Genomic DNA, 26,615 nt, shown 5'->3' on the forward strand with positions numbered 1-26,615 from the left:
TCAGGCTAAACCTTGAAGGCCTCTTATCAACATCTATTAAGACCTGAAGAGGGTTGAGGCAGGGTTGCTTTCTTGCCTCTGCTCTGTTTTACTTTTTTATAGCTGACATTTGCGACGCCATCACTGGAATAATAACTGATGCTCCGAAGCTAGCATCCAAGACCATCCCAGCATTGCTCTATACTGATGATCTGTTGCTTATATCAAAGACTCACAAAGGCTTACAAAACCTATTAGATGCTCTCTCAGTATATGTTAAAACGAATTTATTGACCATGAACTTAAAGAAAACTAAAATTATGATATGTAATCCTATTAATAGAGACAATATTAAAAACATTAAACGGTTGTACAATATAAGCCCCTAGACTGTGTTCAACAATATAAGTACTTGGTTGTGGTGATTTCCGATGTTAAGAATGAAGCGCAGTTGTCAAACTGGAGCACTAAATTAGACATGACCATCTCCCAATATATCATCATTCAGGCCAAATATGGCACATTTTCGATAACACCAGCCTTAACATACTTACGGCGAAGTTACCCCCATCATGTTATATGGCTCTGAAACGTTAGAGATCCTATCAGAAACCTTATGGTGTAGATTTGAGGCTAAATTTTGGAACGCATTCTTGGTCTTCCAAAATGCATTCCAATTGCATGGATTAGAAATTAATTAGGAATGACATCTCTGTACGCGCGATATCTCTGGCATTTGATAGCCTTGTGTAGGAAGTGTCTTTTAGCAAGCGTATCAAATATGCTGATAGGCTCACTTTCACAATATATCCTTTTTACTAAGTATGAATTTGCCAGAAAGTGACGTCAAGAAGTGATGAATGCTTTAGTTTCTGCAGATGTTTCCATTAGCGACCTCAGACAGAATCCATCCTGAGTAAATACTAAACTGTTCCAATGAGATTGGTCCAGAAATAGACAAAAATATCTTTCTTATCGCAATTTTGATGGTAATGTCTTTCTGCACAAGAAATATAGCATAGCGGAACCCTACATGATCAAATCTCCATCTCTGAGTCACAGATCAGACTTTTTAAGACTTAGATTTAATTTATGACCAACTCAAGAGGTGTTAACTAAACATAAGATCATCTCTCCACAAGAGAACTTTTACTGTTGTTGCAAAGTCAAATTTAATCGACTGTGATGTATAATAATTTTAATTCATTTTTTTTCTTTTTTTGTCTCTGTTTTGGTTTCTTTTTTTGCTTTATTTATAAGTTTGAAAATTGTTTTATACAATTAGTGTTTGATGTATTCCTAATTTTATGACAAACTATTGTAAAGTTGATGTATTTCAGCTTAGTCAATAAAAAAAATTAAAAAAAAGGAACTTGTTAACTTGGGAGAAGGGAAAAGCCAACCCAAGTCCAAAAGATGAGAAAAATAATATAACAAATAAAGGTATTTGGGAAAAACCGTCCTAGGAGACTAGGAAGTAAAAGATCATACATGAAACAACACTCTGGTAAGAGGGGCTAGAACCTGACAAGAAAAAGAAGGAACTTATACAAAAGTAAGATTGTAGACATACAAGTGGAGTGGAAAGCTGTCAGTCAACTACAAGAGTTAAAGAGCTTAATCCAGATGATAACAAGAAACTATTTGCGTACAGTCCATTGATTGGAACGTACAAACATGGAAAACCCTGTGACAGTACACAGCCACCATGAGAAGGGAGTCATTCTCCTGTCCTTAGTTACATTAGTGGTAGGGTCAGGTAGGTTAGATTTGGACAGTGACCGGGCTTAGTTAGCAAAATAGGTAGAGAACACCCCATAGATATAAGGGATTTAGGCCTTGTTTTTAGTTTAGAATAAACCTTATGCTAAAAGGTCTTCCCAGCATCTGTGTCATTTTTCTGATCTGCCACATATGTCATTGCTGCCTCTAAAGCACCATTCCTAGCAGACCTCTGTGGGAAGCTTCTATGCACTGGTGAAAGTCGTGGTCCTTCCTACTGCAAATAAACATCAGACCTGTCACATTGAAGCCGTACTCACAGAGTTTACGCTGTTGTGATATCAGATTGCTGTGACTTATAATTGTGAGCTCTTATCTTATCAATCGCCATGCCACAACAAGGCATGGCTTATTTTAGGATATTTAGCGTGTAATAAGCCAGCACCTGAAGCTTTCAGGCATTCCCCACCCAAACGGCAACTTAAGAAGAGGATGGGAATAACTCTCCCTTCCACCGCCTGAAGAATGGTGCAACTAACATTGTGAACACAGACACTTTATTTAGCTGAGTAATCCCTAGAATGTTAACAAAATGTCTGGGTGGGAGCAGTGAGTGGAGGAAGGCAGCCTCCTAAGATATCATGCATTCCCCACCCAGGGAGTGTCAAAGGACCTTACTTGATTGTTAATATGGTTAGCTGTTTTAGAGGCAAGGGAGTAAGGCAGAGTTTAGACCACAGAACTATGATAAGGAAGCCCTTGCACTTTCTATTAGTAGCTCACAAGGTATTCAACGGTTTTAATTGAATGTGGGGAAAAGAAAATCCAACTGCTCTGATTTCCCGAAACCTGCAAACAAAAAGTCAGCTGCAGTTTCCTCTATTTCAAAAACCAATAATATCATAATGGAAATAGAATCTCTTTTTAACGGTATACGCCTGAAAAAACCTTTGGCCTCATCAAGGGCCAACAGTCTCCAATCGCTGCCCCAAGGACAATTCCGCACATCCCCCTGCCAACACCCTTATCATACTATGCAAGCAACCATATCTCTGTATCCCATGGCTCTATACGGGATCTCTAGATCAGTACTCCAAGAAAGGGGTCTTACATACAACTATTCAGCTGATATTAATCAAGTCACAACATTAGTGGGCAATTCTTGGCACCTCCTTGTGGATTCCATGGCTACCTAGCCTTGCACCTCTGATATCACCACCCTGCTTAGATTGCATAAACAGATAGCAGCTAACATTTCCTCTCTCAACAATCCACAGAGGCCTGTTTTTGTCCAGCTGTGTATCCTTTAACAATATATCAATGAAAATGAATTCAATTTATGCAGTATTGGAATCATACCCCCCCCCCCCCCCTCATCATGGATCTGCGTTGCAAAGTCAGAAACTTAAAGGATCTTATGACCTGTACGATTAACATACTTTCTGACTCCACCGTTATCCGTCAGACCAAGCAAATTCTAGTCAGGCTTCAATGGCCATGGATCAAACAGGCCTTACAGAGGAGATCTCTGGGAAGACTACACCTCCAAATTGGTGCAGTCAAGTTCAGTTCAAACTGCCATTGACCAACATGGTTCCCTTTCAGCTTAGGTTATGGGGAAGATCTTTTCTGAGCATTCACTGAGATGTGTCACATTGCAGCAGAGAGGATGGCATTATCCATGCAAAAACAAGAACTATGGCAATTGTCACGCTCACCTGAATCTCTGCATGAGCGATGGAGTCTGCTGACCTCTGCCCTGCTTTCCCCTAACTTGAGATATTGGGAATTCTGCCTGTAATGAAAATGACAGGTTAGTGAGTGGCGTTACCTAAACCCAGGGACCCCTTTATCCAATTCTCTGTGTGCTGGAACAGTGCTTAAGGGGGCTCACCTCTTAGCTTGGGATGGTGGGCTCTCCGTCCTGCATCTGCAAGGGTGCTATGGTGCGGGACCCGTTGGCTGATGCTCTGGCCTGGTACTGGTCTTGCTGCCTGATGCGCTGGCCTGATACTGGTTTTGCTGGCTGATGCGCTGGCACTGTGGTATTAAACACTGCCGTGTATTTGGTTAGTGGAGTTCTGTGATTCTCCTGAAGATAGTCCCCGGGACCAAATAACTCACTGGAATGGCAGATGCACACAATTGGATTGCTAGAATCGGATCAGGTAAGTGCGGTATGCCAGTGGTTTCCCAGTTGCTCCACTGGGTTAGGGCATGTGGAAGTTCAGGTTCATATTGTCTATGAAGATAGTTACTTAACAATGCTCTTCAAGTTATAAACTGTTTTTTAACTCTGCTTTTCTCTTTTGCAGGTTGTCAAAAGTTGCTCGGAGTCGGAAATCCGGAAGCAGCTGCTGAGAAGATAAAGCGGGAGTGACTTGCCAGTCCGCGAGTTGAAGAGGGAGCCGCGGAACTCTCTGGACGGCCGCTGGAAAGGTGTGTGGAAAACCGCAGGGCCTTTTGAGCTAACGTCTTTATTCTTTTCTTTTTCAGGCGCGAGTGTCCGCAGTGAAGAGGATCGAACTTTCCGGCCGCACGTGCTGTGAAATGCTGTAGAAGCCTCTAGAGTCAGGAATAAGGTAAGCGTGTGTTCAAAGCTACAGAATGCACACGAGGCATGGTTTTTTCATTGGGCGTGGCTTTTATAGACAGCTATGCCGAAGACTAGAGCGTTAAACCTAGTTCCGGGTTGGCATTAAAGGATCCATTTTAGTGGAAACAGGAAGTCTCATGTTATCCTATGGGCGCAGGGAGTACCTATGGTTGAAATGGGTGTTAACCCTATCCTTGCTCGCCATGCTCTCATCCACATTGCTCCTGCCTGTTTTCCCCCCTTGCCATCATGAATTAAATACGAAGGTGACTTGGTAGTGCTACTTAGGCTTGCACCCATGACAACAATGAAAGCCCTCTCCACAAAGGGAAGGTCACTATCAATTCCACTGCTCCTTGATGCTTTCTTGATGATGGAAGTCCCAAAATTGGCAAACTAAAAAAGAGAATACCCTGATGAACTCACAAACAAAGCCATCCACTGGATCAAGTATGATTTGCCGACCCAGCCAACAGTCTGCCTGATGTCATATAGGGTTGCACTTATGACCCATTCTGATAAAAGGGCACTTATCTATTGATTATAGGATTTACCCCCCTCCTGGCATCACAATTATAATGTGTAAAAGCCTAATTGGACTATCTGGTTCTATCTCTACCTCTATGAGAGCAATTGACAATGGTAGAACTCTGTCTCCTAATCAATCTACCATTGAAAGCAACACACAACTGTAACTTGCAACTATTGGTACTTTTTGTCTAGCGACTAAACCAAGAGGCTGACATGCCTTAGCCCCACATGGTCTACGCCATGTTCATGTGACTCAGGTTTCCTCTTCCATTGATGTGTTACATATGTCAATTATTTCATAGAACATTGCTGGTCTAGCCTCAAAAAACAAATGACACATTGGCTAGATTGTGTTAGCCAGTGAGATATTATTTGTCTCCAAGAAACCGGGGCTTACATCCCTTTACAGATCCCTGATTTTGATTGTTATTCATGTAACGTGGTGCAGAGAGCACATGGCCGTCCAAGTGGGGGTTTGGCAATGTGGGTTTCGTCAGCTCTTAGCTATCATTGTGATGAACTTGATATTGTATGTTTTGGACTGATGTGTTTAAAACTCGATTTATGTCCTCTAGGGTTAATGGGAAAAATTATATCTAACTTTTGGAACACTAATGTTAATTTCATTTTGGCAGGAGACCTCAATGTACAGTTTGAGGCCTTGCCTGAATGTTCGGACGTAACCTGTAATGAAAATGAGGGCTGGAATATCCTAGATATTGAGGCAGGCCCTCCTCGTTTCCATTTCTTTGAAGCACTAATAATTTCATGCTATTTATTGAACTGAGCTTAAGGACAACAGTTGGGCGGTTTCCCAGGGACCATTCAGAAGAGGAATGGTCAGGACTCACCTAGACTTTATTCTCATGAGCATGGATAGCTGGCATCTGGCCGATAGTCTAGAAGTTATTATAAGACCAGTGGCTGGCCATGATCTAGTCCACCTCACCTTACAATCAGCTGCCAATTGTGTGCATTTGGGCCAAGCCCTTGGTCATCAAGAGCTCAGCATTAGCACCTACAGTAAGCAAATTAAATGGAACAAGCTGTATCAGGATATTGCTATACCTGGAATTTATTAAAATATAATAGCAGTTTTTGAGACCTATATCCTAAACATAAACAGAAGCAATCTTAACATTGAGCATTGTTCTAATGACATTTGCAAAGTGATCCATCCTTATGTATGATATGATATAATATGATAAGTCATTTGTAACGCACCTGTACACAAGTTTTTCTAGGTGCGAGTCTCAGCACCCCGCACTCGGCCAAGGTTTCCCCAAAATGCAGGAAATTCTTGGTTTGATCAAGAATGCCGGACCCTGAAGTCCCAGCAACATTCTGCGCTCAAGAAAAGACCCAACACTAATGTAGCCATAGTAGGGATATTGTCTCCAAATATAAAATGCTTATTTCTGGAAACAATGTGATCCCAAAAGAAAGAATTTGGCTGATATTATGAAAGCTGTATCAGACAAAGAGTCCAAGAATTTCTGGAATTTAGTGCCCAAATATAACTCCACATACATGTCTTGTTCTCCTAAATCCACCATTATAAATGACATTGTTGTCCCGATTAGTAACACAACAGCGTCTTTTATCATCACTAGTGATACTAATTTTAAAGCTGAGATCCTTGTGCTTAGCCTTGCAGAGGTTTGCAATGATATTGTAGAACAGAGCAGTGGGAAAACCCCTATTTAATTCTGGGTGATCTGATTCGGAGCAAGCCATTAATCTGGGGACTATTCCTAAAATCCTCGTTCAACATTTTAAATAGAGTAAAGTTAGCCTCTTCATCATGGCATTCAGCTGACATTAATCCGACATTTAAAAAGGAAGATAACTCTTATCTTTCAAATAGTCGTCCAAACTCCTTATTAGATTCCATATTGAAAGTCTATTGAAGTGTTATGCTGGCTCGACTTGAAGATTGGGCCAAGGGGAACAATGTCATCTCTGATTACAAGGAAGCTTTTCGACAGGGCTGAGGAACAGTAGAACTTTTTGAATTATATCTCTAATTTTTAAATCTATAAAAGTCAAGAAAGAACCACTTTTTATTGTTTTTATTGATTTTAGAACTGCTTTCGACACAGTAGACAGAGACAATCAGTCTCAGGTTTTTAATTATCTAAAATGTCCATCGTACCCACTGCATGCATTACAATCACCTTTCTCTGAGGCAACTGCTAGAGTAAGGCATGTTGTCAATGGTCAATGTAGCTATTTGTTTTGGCCCATTTTCTTTTTTACTTTATATCAAGGAACTTGCAAAACTGAAAAACAATGCAGAGATTGACAGGGGAATAAAACCGGGTCCTGATTTATGCAGATGATGTGGCCTTATCTCCGAAACACCTTCTGGTACTGAAAGCAGTTTGTCATTTTAGAGAACAATTTTAGAGCAAAACAGTAAAGAGTTTAGGCTCGCAATCAGCAATGCTTAAACCGTGGCGATGGTCTGTCCACCCACTTGAGCACAGAAGTTGAAACCGCACTTTGATACACATGGTCTACTCATTTAATTATTTAGGCACAACAATCTCTGCCAACTATGAAACAAATGATAAACTGAATTTTAGTCATTGCAGATTGCCACAACTGGTGGAAGCTACCACATCTTTGATGCATGCAAATTGGGAGAAATGCAATTGTTCATGTCTTGGAAGTGTACAAAGCAGGGGCACGTTCAGCTACCATATATGGATCTGAATTATAGCGCCAGTCTACTATAGATCGGTTGGGCCATGTGGCATGGAAATATTTATGCCAGTTATTGGCACTTCCAACTTCAGGCCCAATCACAGCAAAATACCTCAAAGTTGCTATGTGCCTGATTTGAAATGAAATGTATCTTAATCCTCTGCTGTTCTGGGTGCGCGTTAATGTAAATTCGCTTCCCAAAAAGATCCTATGGTCTATCACAAATGACTTCCAATGAAGTAACTGGAAATTGCTCAAATGCATTCAAATATTATGATAAATTTAGGTTTGGGCCATATCTGGAGAAACCCTATCCAGATGAACTACAGTAGGGATGTTGCTAGGTCTGGAAACGATCTGGGGCTATTCTAATGTTGGGACTGTCGGAAATTGGGGCTAGCTAGCCTTTTGGTTGTAGCCCCTGAGATTCTATCCGGTGATACAACCGGAAGACCTGGGTCTATAGCCCCCTCTACCCCCCTAGCAACGCCTCTGAACTACAGTACCAGGACTCATGCTAAAGGGGCATTTCATGATTGGGCTCTTTTCCACCTCATCAATGTCGAGAACATTGGCACAAAATCTATATCGTATCCGAACATAAAACATTTTTGGGTTATTGAACATTAGCTACCTGGGAGGCGCCATCCACCAATAAGAATGCTTGGAACGCAGGCTGTATTCACCAAGGAAAGCCTGCGTTCCGAGCATTCTCATTGGTGTCGGACACATCCCTTCCCTGCTGCCCCTTCACCATTTAGCACCCATGTATTTTCCCTACACGGGTGCTAATAGTGCCCTTTTTCCCAAAAGGAAAAGCAAAAAGAAAACATACCTGTGTGGTGCGTATCGGCTCCAGCAGGGCTGCTCTTCGGGAAGTCCATTGTCCATGTTGATAATGTCACTGTCATCAACATGGAAAATGAACTTCCCTGACAGCACTGCCGGAGCTGATCTGCAACATAAAGGTAAGAATAATGGTAATGTTATCCTCAGCGGTGGGCCGACCCTGTCGTAACGGCATCACTGCCCTCGTTAAGGGACCTTCGCTTCACTCAAGTCCTTAACTTGTGTGGTGGGCCGTTACAGACAGGGTCGGCCGGCCAACTCGGTTAATATCGCCTCAATATCTTATTTGAGCGAAAAATACTGTTGATAGTGTTGATTACTCTTTTCCAATTAGATATTCTACCTCTCGCAGTATTTACTTCAGAATGGGCTAACAGCAACTCACCCCACTGCCCCACAAACACATTTGTAACAGTTGTACATTCTAAATCAAGGATCATCAAGTCAAATTACAATACATGTTTGTATACACAGACATATCATTTACAGTTAAACATTCTAAAACATGACAGTCTTCCTCTTTAATATGTGGCGGGTTATTTTCGGCATAACTCATGTCTTCCACAGGACCAACTACATGTTTTTTTTTAAATTGCGGTTGACAATAATTTCACTTGGTCTCACCCATGGCGCAAAGGTTGCATTTTGTAAAGGTATTACAATATCCTTAGTTGTTTTTAAACGACATGGCAGGCTCCTATGTTTAACGCTCTCATCCCACTTGTGGTTATCACGTGTAAATACATTTTTGTTTGAACATAAGAGTTAATCACGCCTTCTCTCAATTCATCATGCACCATTTCACTAAAGGCAACATCATATGACTAGTATATAGTACCATGGTCAAAATCCATTAAACAGAATGCGGTTTGGCAGTACATTTTACTGCGCTTCTCCTCATTAGCTAATGGGGACAAGCGATAAAAACATAACACCATTACTTTTAAGTCATTGTGCCCCACAACATGCGGCTTTATGGCTACTCCCTTTCTAATCACCCACTATTCACACCTCATAAGGGCCATGCCAAAGATTAAAGGTAATTACTTACACACACAGTCGTGCCTACAGACATTTCACATTTGCCATGCTTAAATACATAAGACAGACACTGATCATGATACGTGCAGGATTGGCTTAGGAATGGGGTTTATGTCTCAAACAGGTCACCAAAATAAGCAAAATAAGCAAAAGCAAGCTAGCGTCTTTGAAATGGCTCAGTGGGCTGTGTAATACTAGGAGAACCATGAGAGATAAGGTTTAAAATCCCAGAAATGAGGCCTTTCACCTCCAGGAACGGTGCTGAGGGCAACAAAAAGTAAGGGAACAATATATGACTTTCCCAAAAAGTAGAGGAATGCCGTACCCGTACCAGACTTGTGTTTAGTTTGCAGAAGGTCGTGTTAATTACGTCAACAGAAAATACTCCTGTCAAACATTAAGATAATGAGAGGTCATTTATAACTCGCTTAATACCCAGAGGTCTTTAAGCACGGACCGGGGATCGAACCTGTGTTGCTCAGTGTCGTCTTGGTTGCAAGGCGAGCACGTTGCCCCTGAGCTATCTTCCAAAGACATACTGGAAATGTCTGCCGGTCATTTTGGAAAGGTTATATTATATTGCCACAGTAATTCTTAAAGTAAGGTAAGGAGTGTTCTATGTCTTGTCTGAGGATATACCCCCTTCAGACTATGAAGGAAGGACTGTAAGACTAAGAATGTGGCTGCGTCATTTGGTCTATTTTGCACAGGGGTCTACAATGTTTCCAGCAGTTCTGAAAGAGCAGCATCCCAATCAGAAGAAGGAACATTCTGCTACATTTGAAAAAGATTTTCAAGAAATAACGAGGAATTATCACTGAGAATATAGATACACTCCCCTTAATGACCAAAGCCATCTTGCCTGTGGATCAATTCCTACTTCCAAAAGTAGCTATGGACTGCTTCGGGCAAGGAGTGTTCTCTCCTGCCCAATGATCCACAGATATCCATACACATACTGTGAATGCTTTTAAAATACTGAGACCTTACTGGGGCTCTAAGTACAGATTCTTTCACATGTTATAATTATGACATGGTCTGTTTAAATCCGCAATTATGACTGAACACCATATTAACTACCTTTACAAATGAGGTTCCTTGGTCGAACGTGCATTGAATCCTTACCAACAAGTAAAACAGACATTGCTTGACTGAATGTTGATTAAGTGTCTTTCAAATGTGTTTCAACAATCAGCCATCTGAACGTTCTTCCAGCTAAAAACGCAACCCCCATTATTTTTTTTTAATAGAAATGTGCATTCTCTTCAGATTAAGAACAACATATGAAATTATGATTTTCAGTGCACAGTGTATGTCACTAGAAAACGACTTTCATTGGTTGCTCACAGCCTCTGAGTTTGAAATTAGCCAAAAAAGAAAAGGTGCAGGATATGTTATGGAACATGAGATTCACGAATATCAGTACAATATGTGTCAGACGGTATCTTTCATCCGGCCAGGATGTGCAGTTTCTGCAGACAAAAACCTGCTGTGTTTATTCACAGAAATGATTGCCATATCCGATTCATCTGAGGTATGTCCTCATACATCCAACAGCCAGGACAAGCCTCAGAGGACTCCATTATGGCTCTTTTGGGGATTTCTCAGTGCACTTCTAGTACAGGATCCACAGCTGAAAAAGGAAACCTCGCTTCTTTTTTTATAAAAACGTACACTCTTTTTAGATGCAGAACCGAATATGAAATGTTGATTTGCAAAGCACAGGCCATGTCACCAGAACAAGACTTCATTGGTTGCTGTCAGCATCTGTGTTTGAAATGATCAAATAAGTTAAAGGTGCTGTATGTGTTATGTAACATGAGAGTCACGTATGTCCGTCATAATATGTGTCAGTCTGTATCTTTTATCTGATCAGAAGAACAAGTTACTTTCTTACCTGCTAACGTTCTTTCGATGGGTAGATCCGACGACGTATTCCATATCTATGACAGGTAATCAACACAGCTGTGCTGCTTCGGAACATTTTCACCATCTGCGTCCTGCGCCGATGACGCTGTCTTCGAGGGCCTCCATCGAGCCGAAGTCACCGGATGTTATAAGTAGGACGCACGACACCCGTAGCATCAGTTATAGTTTTTTCCCAGAACATGTGGCACCAATCTTCTGCCAGTATGACCACAGAAAGCCTTGCGGAAACGTAAGCTGACATTGCATAAGAAATTCTGTAGCGGGGCAGGTAGGGAGTGAGCGATATGGAATACGTCGTCGGACCATCCCATCGAAAGAACGTTACCAGGTAAGAAAGTAACTTGTTCTTCGAGGGGATTGGGTCCTCTGACGTATTCCATATCTATGACAGACTCCCAAAGCAGTACCAACGTATGGAGAAAGGAAAATAATTTACAATATAGAAATTTAGAATGCCCAATTAAATTGCAGAGTAAAGGACCGCCTTGCCAAAGGCCAGATCCTGCCCATGGATAGAATCTAGGGAGTAGTGTTTTACAAAAGTATGGACCGAAACCCATGTGGCTGGTTCACAGATGTTACGAATAGGAACACCCCTCTGCAGGGCAGTAGAGGCAGCAATACCCCTAGTAGAATGGGCCCATAAGCCTACCGGAGGGCCCTTACCCGCCAAGCAGTAACATTCAGAAATTGCCAAGATAATCCATCTAGACAAAGTCTGCTTCGTAACAGCTCGTCCCAAACGCCTTCCAGCGTAACCTATAAAGAGCTGATCGTCCACTCTGACCCGGGACATGCGTGAAATGTAGAAACTTAAAGCTCTCCTAGGATCCAACCTATGGAGCCTCTCCTCTTCCTCACCAGGATGGGGAGGAGGATAAAATGCCGGAAGAATGACCTTCTGGCTTAAATGAAATTCCGACACCACTTCCGGAAGAAAGGAAGGACGAACCCTAAGGACAACCCTGTCCTTATGAAACACCATGAAAGGTGGCTTAACAGAAAGTGCCTGCAACTCACTCACTCTGCGAGCGGAAGTAACCGCAACTAAAAATACAGTTTTAAGGGTTAACAGTCTCAAAGGACCAGAATGTAAATGCTCAAATGGAGGACCCACTAGGAATTTTAGAACAAGGTTCAAATCCCAACCAGGCACCTGGAAAGGTGATGGTGGAAACACATTAGTGAGCCCTTTCAGAAACTGAGAAATTAAAGGAATTTTAAAATAAGAACACTCCTCAGACGAGCGCTTACATATGGACAGCGCCGCCAGGTAACCTTTAATGGTACCCACTTGCAGGCCCTTATGGGCTAACGAAAGCAAAAAAGACAGAACCATAGGAATGTCACATGAAAAAGGATCCACATTCTTAACCATGCACCAGTCGCAGAACTTTCTCCAACGGCAACGGTACAGGGACTTTGTTGCAGGCCGTCCGGCCGAAAGCAACACCTCCATTACGTCTTCAGGGAGGTCCCAATCCTTATACCTCAATCTTTCAGAAGCCAAGCGTGATGGTTGAGGGATCTGACCTCTGGATGGAGAACCAGACCCCCTCCCGTGGGAGCAGATCGTCTCGGAGGGAAGACGGCATGGAGGGCAGATGGACAAGTCGAGAAGGTCCGGGTACCACGTTCTCCGGGCCCATGCCGGAGCAATGAGGATCATCCTGGAACCAAACCTCCGTAACCTCCGCAGCACTTGCGGGATGACGGGGACTGGAGACAACGCGTACAGCAGTGGGAAGGACCACTCCACCATGAAAGCGTCCCCTAAGGCTCCTCTTAGAGGAAATTCCCACAAGCAGAACTTTTCGCACTTCCGGTTGACACTGGAGGTGAAGAGATCCACTTGTGGGGTCCCCCAAAGGGCAAAGACCTCCAGCGGAATCTCCTGAGCCAGCTCCCACTTGTGAGAGATCATGCTCTGCCTGCTCAGAGTGTCCGCCATCTCGTTTTCGTCTCCGGTCAGATGAAATGCCGAGATTGAAATTTCCTGCTGGATGGCCCAGAACCAGAGCTGCATCACCTCCCTGCACAGAGGAAGTGACCCTGCCCCCCTTTTTGTTGAGGTAGTGCATGGCCACTGTGTTGTCCGTCAGAATCAGGACATTCTTCCCTCGCACAGTCGGCAGAAAAGCCTTCAGGGCAAGCCTGACGGCCCTCAGCTCCAGCAGATTGATATGGAGTCTGGACCCCGACAGAGACCAACGACCAACGACCGTAAACTCGTTGGCATGGGCCCCCGTCCCGTGAGGGTTGCGTCTGATACGATCGTCACCTCTGGTAAGGGTAGCCAAAAAGGAGCCCCCTTCATCAGATTGCCTTCGACGGCCCACCACAGAAGGTCATGGGCGACCGAGGGTGGCAGCTGAACGGGTTCCGACAACCTGCCGGAGGACTGTGACCACTGCATCTTGAGGGCCCATTGCAGAGATCTCATCTGCAACCTAACCTCTGGCACCAGAAGAATGCAGGATGCCATGAAGCTGAGCAATCTCAAGAACTCGAGTGCCGGGAGTCTCTGGGCATGTTGAAACTTGTGCACCATCTGTAGAATGTGATGAGCCCTCACCTGGGGAGGGAATCACTGCCCCAGGGACGTGTCAAGCACTGCTCCAATGTACTGGAGCCGCTGAGTTGGCATCAAGTGGGACTTCTTTAAGTTGAGGGAGAAGCCCAGCTTGTGAAGGGAGTGGCAGGTGACAGACAGATGATCCAGGACTTGCTCGGGAGAGCGCGCCCTGATCAACCAATTGTCCAGGTAGGGCTGCCACCACCACCATGAGCTTGGTGAAAACCCTCAGGGCGGAGGTCAATCCGAACGGCAGGACCCGAAACTGAAAGTGCGAGTCACCAACCGCGAACCTCAGGTACTTCTAGTCCTTGGGATGGATCGGCACATGAAAGTAAGTGTCCTTGAGGTTGAGAGACACCAACCAGTCCTGAAGGTGAAGGGCCTGGATGACTTGAGGGAGAGTAACCATCTTGAACTTAGGGCCTGGAGGACTTGAGGGAGAGTAACCATCTTGAACTTGTCCTTCCTGAGGAGCTTCTTCAAACCACGCAAGTCCCTGATGGGTCTCAATCCCCCGTCTTTCTTCGAAATCAAAAAATAAGGGGAATACCATCCCTTGCTCCTCTCCGCTACAGGCACCAGTTCTATGGCACCTTTCTCCAGCAGGGATTTGATTTCCTGCACAAGGAGCGGATCCGGACTCTTCAAAGAGAGATTCCCTGGTGGATTGTCATGAGGCCTCTGCCGGAAAGGAAGACAGTAGCTATGGGCTATGATCTCCAGAACCCACACATCTGAAGTAATGGCACGCCATTCTACAAGATGCTGCACCAGCCTTCCTCCAACCGGTGAACTATTGGACATGGCCTCATGACTGAGCGGAAGCGGCTGCGGCTTTGCCTGAGGGTAAAGAGGCAACTGCCCAAGCGGCTCTGGCACCTCGAGTATCTTGTTTTCCACCTCTGGCACTCCTATGGTGGCCCCTTTGACTTGCAGCCCCTCTCGATCTACCAAAGGAAGAGTAGTACCGAAAGGAACCCCCCCTCCATTACTGTCCCCTAGGACGAAAAGGCAGAGGTTGGCGAACTGAAGCGCTCAACAACTTTGCTGCAGCTTTGGAGGTCTGCAACCTCTCAAGGCTCTCGTCAGCCTTGCTGCCAAAAAGATGTTCACCATCAAAGGGCATGTTGAGAAGCCGGGCTTGCACATCAGGAGCAAATCCCGACTTCCGCAACCACGCAAATATGCGCATTACGGTGCTCGCCGCCATGGACCGGCTGACACAATCTGCCACGTCCAGACCCGACTGAACGGATTCCCACATGGCATCCTTGCCATTCTGAACAAGAGCAAGAAAGCCATCCCGTTCCTCCCCTTCGGGAATATGTTCAGCCGCCAAAGAGACACAATTCCACAGAGTATGAGTGAAATGTTCTAAGGCACACAGAGAGTTGGCTGCCTGTAAAGCCATACCCCCTGAAGAAAACACTTTCTTCACCCAGCCATCAAAACTTTTGTCATCCCTATTAGGAGGGATGGTAGGGTACAACGCCTGTTTTGCCGGGACTGTAGCCGCCTGCACCACCAAACTCTCCGGAGTGGGGTGAGTAATAAAGTAGCTGGGGTCGCTACTGGCAGGACGGTATTTCTTCGGCAAGACTTGCCCACTGCCGGGAGTCTCTCTGGAGCAGTCCAAGCTGCAGCCACCTGTCTTTCCAAGGCCATATGGAATGGCAGTACCGGATCAGTTTGTGGACCTTGGTCCAAGATGTCTGTCAGGTCATCCTGCAGAAAATCTCCTAGTGGCGCAGACCACCCAAAGTATTCCATGACCCTCGACATGAGGTGGCAGTACGAGGATTCAGCATGCGTACCCGGCTCAGGCCTGCCAAACTCAACCTCCGGGGAGGTGTCCAGACCACTGACATCATGCAACGATGGACGGAGGTCTTCTTACTGGCAATGACCAGATAATAGGTCATCAGGAACCTGCTCAGGAACCAAGCCATCATCAGACCCTTCATCCACCTCAGAAATATAGTCAAGAGGCTGGAATAAATCCCTGGATGAGGGCACGTGTTTGGACTTAGCCACAGCCTTCCTCGGGCTTTCTACTGGTCTCCGGGGCACCTCCAAAAAATCCTTCTCGAAAGGCGTTGAGGGCGTCGACGTTGAGCGTGGTGCTGATGGCTTTGACACAGGCCTCGAGGGTGGAGCCCAAGCGTGTCCTTCGACAGCCTTGGTGCCGATGGCGTCGATGGCTTCCTTGGAGGCGGAGCCTCGAGAGAGTCCTTCAATGGCCTTGGCGCTGAAAGCATCGACATCTTCTTCGAAGACCTCGCAGGCTCCGACGGTCTCGATGGCGTCAAAGACCGGGACCTGGAGCAGGCATGGCTAGAGCGATCCGCCTTGTCCGACCGGAACCTCGAAGGTTCCCGGTGACTGCGTCGACCGCTCGAGCCCGAAGGCATGCAAACAGTGTCTCTAGCACGTTCCCTGCTGGCGTCTTTCGACGGCGCGGACGGAATGGAGCCCTGCGACTGAAAAATCTCCATCATCTCCTTACTGAATGAATCCCATTCCGCAGGAGTGGAATGCTTGGTGGGACAAACAACCCACCGACGGGCGGAGTCCTCCCACGAGGACAGGGAAGGCGACCGATGAGGGCGCTTCCGTGAGTGCCTCAAAGAGGCAGAGGAATGGTGGGACCCGCTTCGGGACCGAGACCCCCTGTACTTACGTGACGATGCAGAGCCTCGAATCGTCAGTCAAAAGCCCAGTGGATTTTGACTTCCAGGGCTTGAACACCTTACCGACAGAAAGCTTCTTCTTACGCTCCCGCAAGGCCTTCGAAGTTAATGCCTGGTAATCATCACAATCGTCCGTGGCGTCGTCCTCACCGAGGCACCAGAGGCAGGCGTTGTGCGGGTCCATCAGCAACATCTTGGAACTGCAGTCCCGACACTTCTTTAAACCCGGCCGCGGGGTAGTAGAAGATGAAGACATCATGGAAATCTTCACAAACAAACTGGTTCGAAGAACCGATAGAACAACACAGAAGAACCGAGGCGCGCCGAGATCTCCGAACCGAACACGTTTGTGGAAAAAATGGAACTGAGGCTACGGGCGTCATGTGTCCTACTTATAACATCCGGTGACGTCGGCTCGACGGAGGACAGCGTATCGATGTCATTGACGCAGGACGCAGACGCCGAAAATTTTCCGAAGCAGCACAGATGTGGTGATTACCTGTCATAGATATGGAATATGTCAGAAGAACTCAATCCCCTCAAATGCGTAGTTTCTGCATACACAAATGGCAGTGTGTTGTGTGACAAATCCTCGGATCTCGGCCCTTCTCCCCTGGGGGGAGCCCCTTTCCATGAGGCCAGGGAGGTGAGTCTGATATGATATTGATATGATATTTTATTTATATTGCGCTCATACACAGGTGTTTCAGAGTGCGACAATAGTCTGCCACTCGATAGTCCCCATGGGGGGGGGGTACTCAGTGAGGGGATCTCATGGGGAGGGAGCCCCCAATGGGAAAATGCAGTATCCTCATTGCCCACCTTACCTTAACCCACCTTCCTTACCAGCCTCTTACAAAACCATTGATAGTGTTCCTATCTGTTTCCTTAAAACCAGTAAGGTAGGAAGTACTGGGATGAAAAAGAGTGTGGGCTCCCCAAGGGACATATATCCCTTATGTACTGAGAAAAGGGAGAGAACAACGGATTCACGATCAGTACTGGGATGAGGAAGAAGTGCAGAAGCATAAAAAACACCTCTTTTAACCACACTGAGCTGTCTAGTTTTTTCAGACTTTCTATTGGACAAGGTAAAACTAAAATAGAAGAGGGAAAATGAAACACATAGAGAGAGATCATCAGAGACTTCCCTGAGAGGTGCGCCGGGGTCGTACCGTGCCTGGAAGCAGGAGGAGTAATCACCAGCTGGTCGAGAGAGCTGGAGCGGGTGGTCTGTCTGCAACACTCTGCTGAAAGCAGGAAGCTGCCGCAGAGCCACTGCATAGCTGGGAGGGAGAAGGAGGTAACTGAATGGAGACGAGAGACCCAGAATCAGCTGATCAGCTAAGGGAGGCCAGTGAGCAACCAGAGGAGGGTTGGGAGACCAGGAGACTTGATGGGAACCCAGAGGGATCATACCTTAGTGAGCCATAGGTCTGGGACCCACACCCAATAAGGAGCAACATCAACAGTCATCTTCTTCATAGCAGTCCCTGGTGGACTGGGACATCAGGGCTGCCTAGAATATGGGAGAAAGAAAGAAACCAATACCAAAGGGGTCTGGGACATGAGAGAAAGAAACCAATACAAAAGGGGTCTGGAACCCAAGAGAAAGAAACTAATACAAGGGGGTCTTTGACCTGACAAAATGAACACCTGGCTGAATAGTGAAACAGGTGTAAATATTGAGAAACGAGGAGTGCTAAGAAGGGTCTTGGACCCACATCCAATAACGAACTGCCTCCAAAAACATCATCATAGTCACAGTACCTGGCAGGGTAGTGAACCAGGTGGGCTGTGAACATGACAAACATTGTGAGCATTGTGAGAAAAGCCAGGCAAAGGGAGACATACCGCTGGTGTTGAAGAACATTGTAAAAGAGGCCAGGAGAAGGGAGTCATTCTCTTGGCGCTGTGAAGAACTTGAGACAGGCCTGGGGGAGGGAGACACACCCCTTGCTGTTGATGAACATTATGAAAGAGGCTGGGAGAAGAGAGTCATTCTCTTGGCACTGTGAAGAGCTTGAGAAAGGCCAGAGGAAGAAGGACACTTCTCCTGGCAATTCGAATACCACTCAGAAACCTGAGAAAGTTCAGGTGCCATCCCCCTTAAACTGTTCAATGTGACTTGCTGGAACACCAATTCAAGGAACCTTTTGAGGCTTTTGATTTGTATCCTTTAAGAAGAACATTTCATTTTGCATCAGCCAGAGCTGAACTTTGGGCTGTCGTCCAGAAGAAGGGAGCCATTACCCCTTTTACTTAGCTGAGTTTATTATGTATGGGTTTGAAGTAGGTTTTGGAACTCTTTACTTTAGACTGACATCCCGACAGATTCTTTAGTATTTTGTTAAGGCAGGGAGACCCCTGTTAGAACTAGGGTCAAATAGGCATTTCTCTTTTATAAAAGTCTATAGACAAAAGCAGGCAAACACTTTGCTTCTTTGAAAATTTATGTTTTTGCAGTCTTTCTTTGTCGTACTCACATGGAGGCATGGCCTTGAGTGGGCTGAAGCATTCCAAATCTTCAACACCACGCAGACCGTGTGTGGTGTGTGATGTGTGCTGTTGCATGTTATAGTTAATCTTTTACTCAAACTGGAATAAACGTACCCCACTGGCAGTCAGACACACAAATAGTTTTGAAAGCAATGATATGTGATGTTCCTAGGTTTGGGATTCCAGCAAGTATCAGCAGTGATAAAGCACCCACTTCATGAGAAAGCTAATACAGGAGAAATATACAACAGAAACTCAACTGCCAACCCACAGTCAGCTGGGCTGGTGAAACACCAAGCTAGCATAATTGAGTGAAAAATAGCTAAGATGTGTGGGGAAACTAGTTTTAAATGGCTATATGCACTGCCTTTGTCTCTAATGAGCAGGAGGGTAACTACTAAGAGAGTAACAGGGCTAAGCCTATATGAAATATTAACTGATAGACTAATGTGTTTGCCAGAAATTCCACCAGTCTCACTGAATGGTGGGGGCATAGTGAGTGTTTGACTTTGGTGAAAACTAGCTGTTCTATCAACCTGCAGGTCCATGAGACTTTGATCAAACTCCCAAGCATTACGTGTCATGCATGCCTTTCAACCAGGAAATGGGTCATATATACAGAGGTATAAGTGGAAGAACTATCTGTATGAGTGTTCAACCGGTCCCACAAAGCACTGCTGACCATGTGGACTAATTTCTTCTGTAGAGATGCATCACCCTGAATGCATGAGTCACACTGACAGCCTGCACTGTTGCTGGACATTGCTGCTGAAACTCACACAAATCCTGTTGTGCAGGGTGTTTAGTGTCATGAACGCGAATCCACGTTTTCAGACTGCTCTCTGTTATTTTGCACGTTAGAAAATATGAATTACTACTTTTATAGAGTTGTGCTTTTGTGGAAAAATAGTACTTTGGAACTTTGAATAACTGATGTTAGAAAGAGTGACCATAAATATGGGAAAGAGGACTGCTCTGCAATAGGTAACATTGTCCCTGGTCGAAAAGAAGAAACATAGTAAAATGGCAGGGTGAAACTAGTGGATCTAAAAGGCATCCAACATAGAGCAGAAATGAATCCTGTGTCCAGGCTGGACCTCCAATCTGCTCCTCTTGATGTCATCCTCAATACGATACACTCTCACAGCTGGGTGACAGGCACAACTAGAAAATGGCTACAAAAAGCATTGGCCGTGTGCAAGACAATTTATTGAAATCTTAAAGGACACCTGTCAATTGGACATTTCAAACCTTGTGACCAATGGACAGATGAAGTGGAAACTCTGAGGAGAGGAGCACCAGTAAGAATGTCTGGTACAACTTTATGGGCATGTATGATCAGCTCTACACTATCTCCAATCCAACTAAAAACAGCTCCCTGCTCTTTCCCTCGCACATTGCCTGATACCACCTGTCCCATCCTGACATTGTGTGGTCATCATTGCAAGAGTCCAAGATAACTCTGGTTCAGGTGTCTGGAGCAGTGGACATTGCAGACTTCTCCAGTCATCTGCAAAAACACCCTACCCTCACTACCCCACTCCCCTTCTCTTACTCTCCATCCCCACTGACACTTGGGGATATCCCGTCAGGCTCCCCTCCCCTGTTGGGCCTAGACCTGATATACTTCACCCCTTTATCTGGTTGCTACCAACCCCAAATTCATTCTATCCAGCAAGAACTATTTCATCCGATTTAAGGGACTTTCTACATGCTTTATTTTGTTAACACACAACCAACGAATACAAAATGGTTAAACAATGAATGCCATTTTAAACCACCACATAAACTGAAAAATTAATGAATATTCCAAATGTTAATTTATAACATCAGATTTGTGTGATAAAACGGCAGGTATTATTTAAAAATGATCTTCCAGTCTAATATGTTAATATTTAGCAAATCATGGACTCTTACAAAGTAAGAACTGAGAGAATAAAAAGTTATGATTTCACAGAATTATTCAAATGTGTGCTTGCTTTAAAGTACCTGTATCGATGATCCCAGGGTTGTATTTCATCCATGTAGGAATAACCAGGCCGCTAAATGTTGAAAAACCAAAGATGAACAAGTTTCTCGATGAATTAAGGTCCACATACTGCAAAAGAATGTATACACATTAGTGTGTTTTGTAAGTATAACGTATTCTCATGTTATATGCATCTTAGTTAATGTGTATTGCAATGCTTTCAGATTAATGATTTACAGATATGGAATCTTGAGCAAAAAGCATACATGTGCAAGTTTAATGTGAGCGGACAGAAATATACATTGTTGTTTTTCAATAGAGTTGGATTCTACGCCACCTTAACTCTGAGTAATCGAAGACTACACTCAATTTTCTGCCCTGATAAATAGGTTTTTGTGAGATCCTTTGTGATACCAGTGATGTCATATGTCACACCATTCGAACATGCAAGATGCCCTGCCAAGGCACCTCCCAATTGCCACATACAGCACTTACAGGATAATGGTTCTCAGCCATGTCTGTGGCCATGGCAAGGCACCAAATTTAGCACTTGGTCTGCCCAGTGGCTATAGCAGATCCACTGGTATATTGCATTTCTGTTATCATGCACTCCACATGCACCAATAGAACATGTTTGTCAAATGTCTTGAAACAGAGCAAGGTCATTATTTACTCTGAAATGTACTGTCCCGTTATATGCTATTTGATATCACGAATATGCTCTGGTTTCAAGTGATGTCTTTGATGATGCAATAAGTGACATCATAATTGATGCCATCAGTGATTTCATCAGTGATGACATCAGTGTGTGCTTGGGGTGAGCATCAGTTCCGCTGAGATTTACGTTGGCATAGCTTCCAACACTTGCCACATGGCAAGGGTTTGTTGTGTTAAGCCATCACTGTGATGATGGAAATGCATTGGGGGGACAGTGCCTCCGTGTCCTTGTCCTGTACTTTATTTTATTTGTATTTTTATTTATGTGTAGTGCGCACCTTGCCCCGGGGCATCTGGGCGCATGTTTTGCAAGGCAGTTACAGGTTACAACACAGATCTATTTTACAATTTTACATTTTGCACGAATAAACCAGCGAATAAGAGCATAGCATAGTAAGAACAACATCCAAGCAGTCAAAAGTATACATAGTGAACCAACTGTGAACAGTACATAGCCGGTTCGCAGATAACAGGATTGAGAACTGTAAAGGCTTATAACGAGGTGGTCATGGCATCCAGATCGTGTAGCCACAATTTGGTTTTCGATTTGAAAGAGTGGATGTACGGAACATTTTGGAGAGCATTGGGTAGGGTGTTCCTGAGCTTAGCCGCAAGGACTGGGAAGCTCGAGCCTCCGGCGGTCTTCAGTTTGAAGCTAAGAATGGTTAGTGTGTGAGCCTGAGCAGATCTCAAGGGTCTGATTGCTGTATGTTCAGTAAAGTTTGTGGATAAGTATGCAGGGGCTGCATTGTTCTGAGCCTTGTGGGTTAGGACAAGTGCTTTGAGAGATATGCGATGAGTGACGGCTAGCCAGTGCAGGTTGCGACCAATGTTGGAGATGTGAGAACGCCTGGGGACGTTGAGGGCAGCCCTTATAGCATTGTTCTGGGTGATCTGGAGTTTGTCAAGGTTTCTTTGGCTGGTCCCTAGGTAGAGAGCGTTGCAGTAGTCGATTTTGGACAAGATGAGGGTCCTGGCAAGGATCAGGCAGTTGTCCGACGTCAGGAAGGGGCGGCATGCTGTGATCAGTTTGCAAGTATAAGATGACTCAGAGACTACTGCATTGGTTTGTCTATTGAGGGACAGCGTGGAGTCTAAGTATTTTCCAAGTGTTTTAGTGACATTGGAGACTTTGTTATCATTCCCGTCAATGAAAAACGATTTGTATTTGGGGTCAAGTTTAGTAAGTTTGGGTTGAGAGCCTACGATGAGGAACTCTGTTTTTTCATCATTAAGGCAGAGCCCATGATGTGCCATCCATGCCTGGATGGCAGTGTAGACTGCATTGAGTGCTTTAGCATCGGTTACATGTGTGTTCTGTGTTCTTTTCTGCACAACAGTCCATGTGGGACTCCTGGCAGTGCAGTTCTTCCTCTTTTTGGTTGTGGTGAACAGAGCATTGGTATACCCTTATGGCACCCATGGGTGGGGATACAACCCAGTACCCCTAGTGTATGTTTTTGTGCATCTGTGTGTAGCCCAAAGAGCAGGGTATGGGCTTTTGGCAGCTCCATGCTGAATTTGACAGGTGCTCTGAGTATCCCCCATTTTGGGATACCCAGGCCCTGCCATTGGAATCAGTTGATCCCTGATAGGAGACAAGATGGCCCCTGTGGCATCTTTTTTTCTACTACCTGTTACCTTGTTTTCCCAAAGTCCTGGGAAGCCCTGACTCAGTCCCTTCCCCTGGCTCTTGGGTGTAGGTTCCATATATGGTACTGTGGGGAAGTCCAGGCCAGACTGTCTGGAGCCTACCCAATGACTGTATGTTGTGGGTACACCCTTGGGATGCGACCAGGGTGAATGGAGTGTGTGACCAATATACATGTCATGTTATGGGTGTCTGGTGTGTGACACAATGAATGAGACAGCTCTGCCCGAAACTGGTATGACTGCAGTGTGGTGTGCTGAAAGGCTGGGTGCTTGCCCCAATCCACATTCCTTGTTGTGAGTGTCTGGATGAGAAGAATGACCAGAATGCACTGTGAGCCTGATTAGCTGCCTGCCTGCTGAATGCCCTTCTGAATGATTGGCTGCCTGACTCTGGGTCAGCAGTGTGAATGAGAGACAGAACAGTATATCTGGGGACCTCTCATTTACTGGAATTGTTCTGAAGCTTAAAGGAGAGTTCCGGGACTTTTTTTTTATTGTCCCTACGGTTCGGCCTTGTGTTTTTAAGCATAACTCGGTAGATCGTGGAAAACTTTCCTATGGACCTTACCCGACTTTTCGTCCATTAACGCACTCGAAATCAGCCGCCATTTTATGATAATCCTATCACTTGCCGCATCGCCCTGGCTCACCTGCTTTTGCGGCACTAAATCAAATCCCCCGCCCCCGAGGCTGACATCAGCAGACGCGTACCGCCCATTTCCCAACGCCAAAGCACGTTTCGTGTCAACAATCGCTGCGCCTCAGCTAATGAAGTGTCGCCATGGAAACGGCAGGACGCCTCTTTCCTCAATAAGTATAAACACACCGTTTCACAACACACAGCAGCAGATTTTCGATTCCATTACTCTCGCTGTGTTACTTTGAGTATTCTGTGACTCGTTTCTGTGCTCTGGTCAAATACCTTCGTTGATTGTAGCCCGTGTGAACAGATACCAGTACCACCGCTATAAATTATTTTACTTTCTTTACCACACAATGGCTACAATAATGCCGTATATGTACGAGCCCGAGTACACCGAGGAAGAACTACTGGAAAGGCAAGCACGCGAAAACGATGGGGATTCGGACGGCAGTTGGGAGGACCAGTCAACGGATGAAGAGCCTGGACCATGTCGCATGGACGGCGTCTCCACCTGGTGCACGTGCAATCGTTGCGAGCTAATGCCAACTGAGGAGGAGAACTGCTGCTGCCGTGAAAATTCCGGGTGCTTGGCCTACATTTCGGAAGGCGAGCCAAGTCCGCAATGCATCACCGAGCTGCCAGAGTTCAGGGAAGCCTGCCTCTCACGGACAGTGTTGAGGATGATGATGGTGCTTATGCACGAACTTTGCGGCACTGTTCGTCCGCGTAATCCGAGTAACGAGTAAGTATACTCTGGTTGTGATGTCAGTGATGCCACTACTATTTCATGGTCGTCTCCCACATATAAAACTACATCTACATATCATTCGAATGCATGTAAATTGGTTCCATGTTGTGCATTTTCTAGATAGAATTTTTTTCAAAGCAGAATGACATTTTTGTACCTGAATCGACAGTGATAAGAAAGTTGTCATTTTAATACAGTTTGCATCTTTCATTTTCACAGGTGGTACAGGCTGGTGGCCTATCGTTGCTTCACTTGGTGGCTTCACGGGAGGCTCGGACACCGCGTTCGGAGAGTAATACCTGCCTGTGCGGTACTTGCCATTAGACAACATTTCCCCAGCGACAGTGGACAATACCGCGGCTTTTCCCGGGATGTGCTGCAACCGCAACTTTACAATGTGTAATGTTTATTATTTATGTTCAATTGAAATTAAGATCTAAAATAAAACCCAACATATATTTTAACAATGGTTGTTTTGATTTTTTAAATGAATCTAGTGTGTCTCCATTGAATAGTCTTCCTGTGCCTTGTCTTGTCACACCACATGTCTCCGGCCAGCATCCTCCCTCACGCTGGCCGCCCACCTTCAATCCACATAACCGTTGAACCCATATGCAGCAGACATACATATGTTATTTTGCGGGTTGGCATCAAGCCTCCCGGCCTTGCCTCCTCCCCCAAAAATACTTACCACACCACTTTGTTCAGGGTCTCCAGGGTGAACTGCACCCATATATTCTCCTGGGAGGCTGAGGTATTTATAAACTCACCCCCCTGCCTTCCATGTACTAGATCCTGCAGCCTGCCTCTTACATGCAGTTAGATGGCCTCTCCTTGGTGAGGCCCTACGGCAAACGAGTCTTGTCTGCACGACCACCGCCCGCACCGGGGTACTTGCGCTGGCAAGTGGAGCTGTCAGGGAGCGATAAAGGCCAAGAGGTGCCAAAGACCATGTACACTTCAAAGTGGTCTATAGAGCATGGTTTGTTGTTCCCATGTCTACCGCCAGACCCCGTGTCTCCTGCCAAGCATCTCCCCTCACGCTGGACGGCCCCCTGCAATCCACATAAGTGTGTCTCCATTCACGAGTCTTCCTGTGTCTTGTCTGCACGACCACCGCCCCAATCCACCCCCCGCCCTATCAAAGGCAGTTCGCACCGGGGTACTTGTGCTGGCAAGTGGAGCTGTCAGGGAGCGATAAAGGCCAAGAGGTGCCAAAGACCATGTACACTTCAAAGTGGTCTATAGAGCATGGGTTGTTGTTCCCATGTCTACCGCCAGACCCCGTGTCTCCTGCCAAGCATCTCCCCTCACGCTGGACGGCCCCCTGCAATCCACATAAGTGTGTCTCCATTCACGAGTCTTCCTGTGTCTTGTCTGCACGACCACCGCCCCAATCCACCCCCGCCCTATCAAAGGCAGTTCGCACCGGGGTACTTGTGCTGGCAAGTGGAGCTGTCAGGGAGCGATAAAGGCCAAGAGGTGCCAAAGACCATGTACACTTCAAAGTGGTCTATAGAGCATGGGTTGTTGTTCCCATGTCTACCGCCAGACCCCGTGTCTCCTGCCAAGCATCTCCCCTCACGCGGGACGCCCCCCTGCAAACCGCATAATGCCACGACATATACACGTCATTCATTCACAAACACACCCCTGTTTCGAATTCTTTATAACCCACTTCATATTTCTAATGAGAACTTCTTTGCGCTTTGCTAGTCAACCCGTGAAGGTGCTGGTTGTCTGCTCTTCGTCTCTGTGAACT

General features: G+C 45.5%; 1 protein-coding gene across 1 annotated transcript in view; it reads right to left on the reverse strand.

Annotated features, from left to right (window-relative positions):
* The window catches only part of LOC138514077 (solute carrier family 23 member 1-like), a 1,133,216-nt gene that overhangs the window by 339,928 nt on the left and 766,673 nt on the right, over positions 1-26,615 (reverse strand). Inside the window, exon 10 of the mRNA XM_069629338.1 lies at positions 21,113-21,221. Within this exon, the coding sequence (XP_069485439.1) occupies positions 21,113-21,221 (109 nt within the window). The remainder of the gene's footprint in view (positions 1-21,112; positions 21,222-26,615) is intronic.

This window comes from Ambystoma mexicanum, chromosome 12 (assembly GCF_040938575.1).
Source record: "Ambystoma mexicanum isolate Mex_15411 chromosome 12, UKY_AmexF1_1, whole genome shotgun sequence".
Lineage (NCBI taxonomy): Eukaryota > Metazoa > Chordata > Amphibia > Caudata > Ambystomatidae > Ambystoma > Ambystoma mexicanum.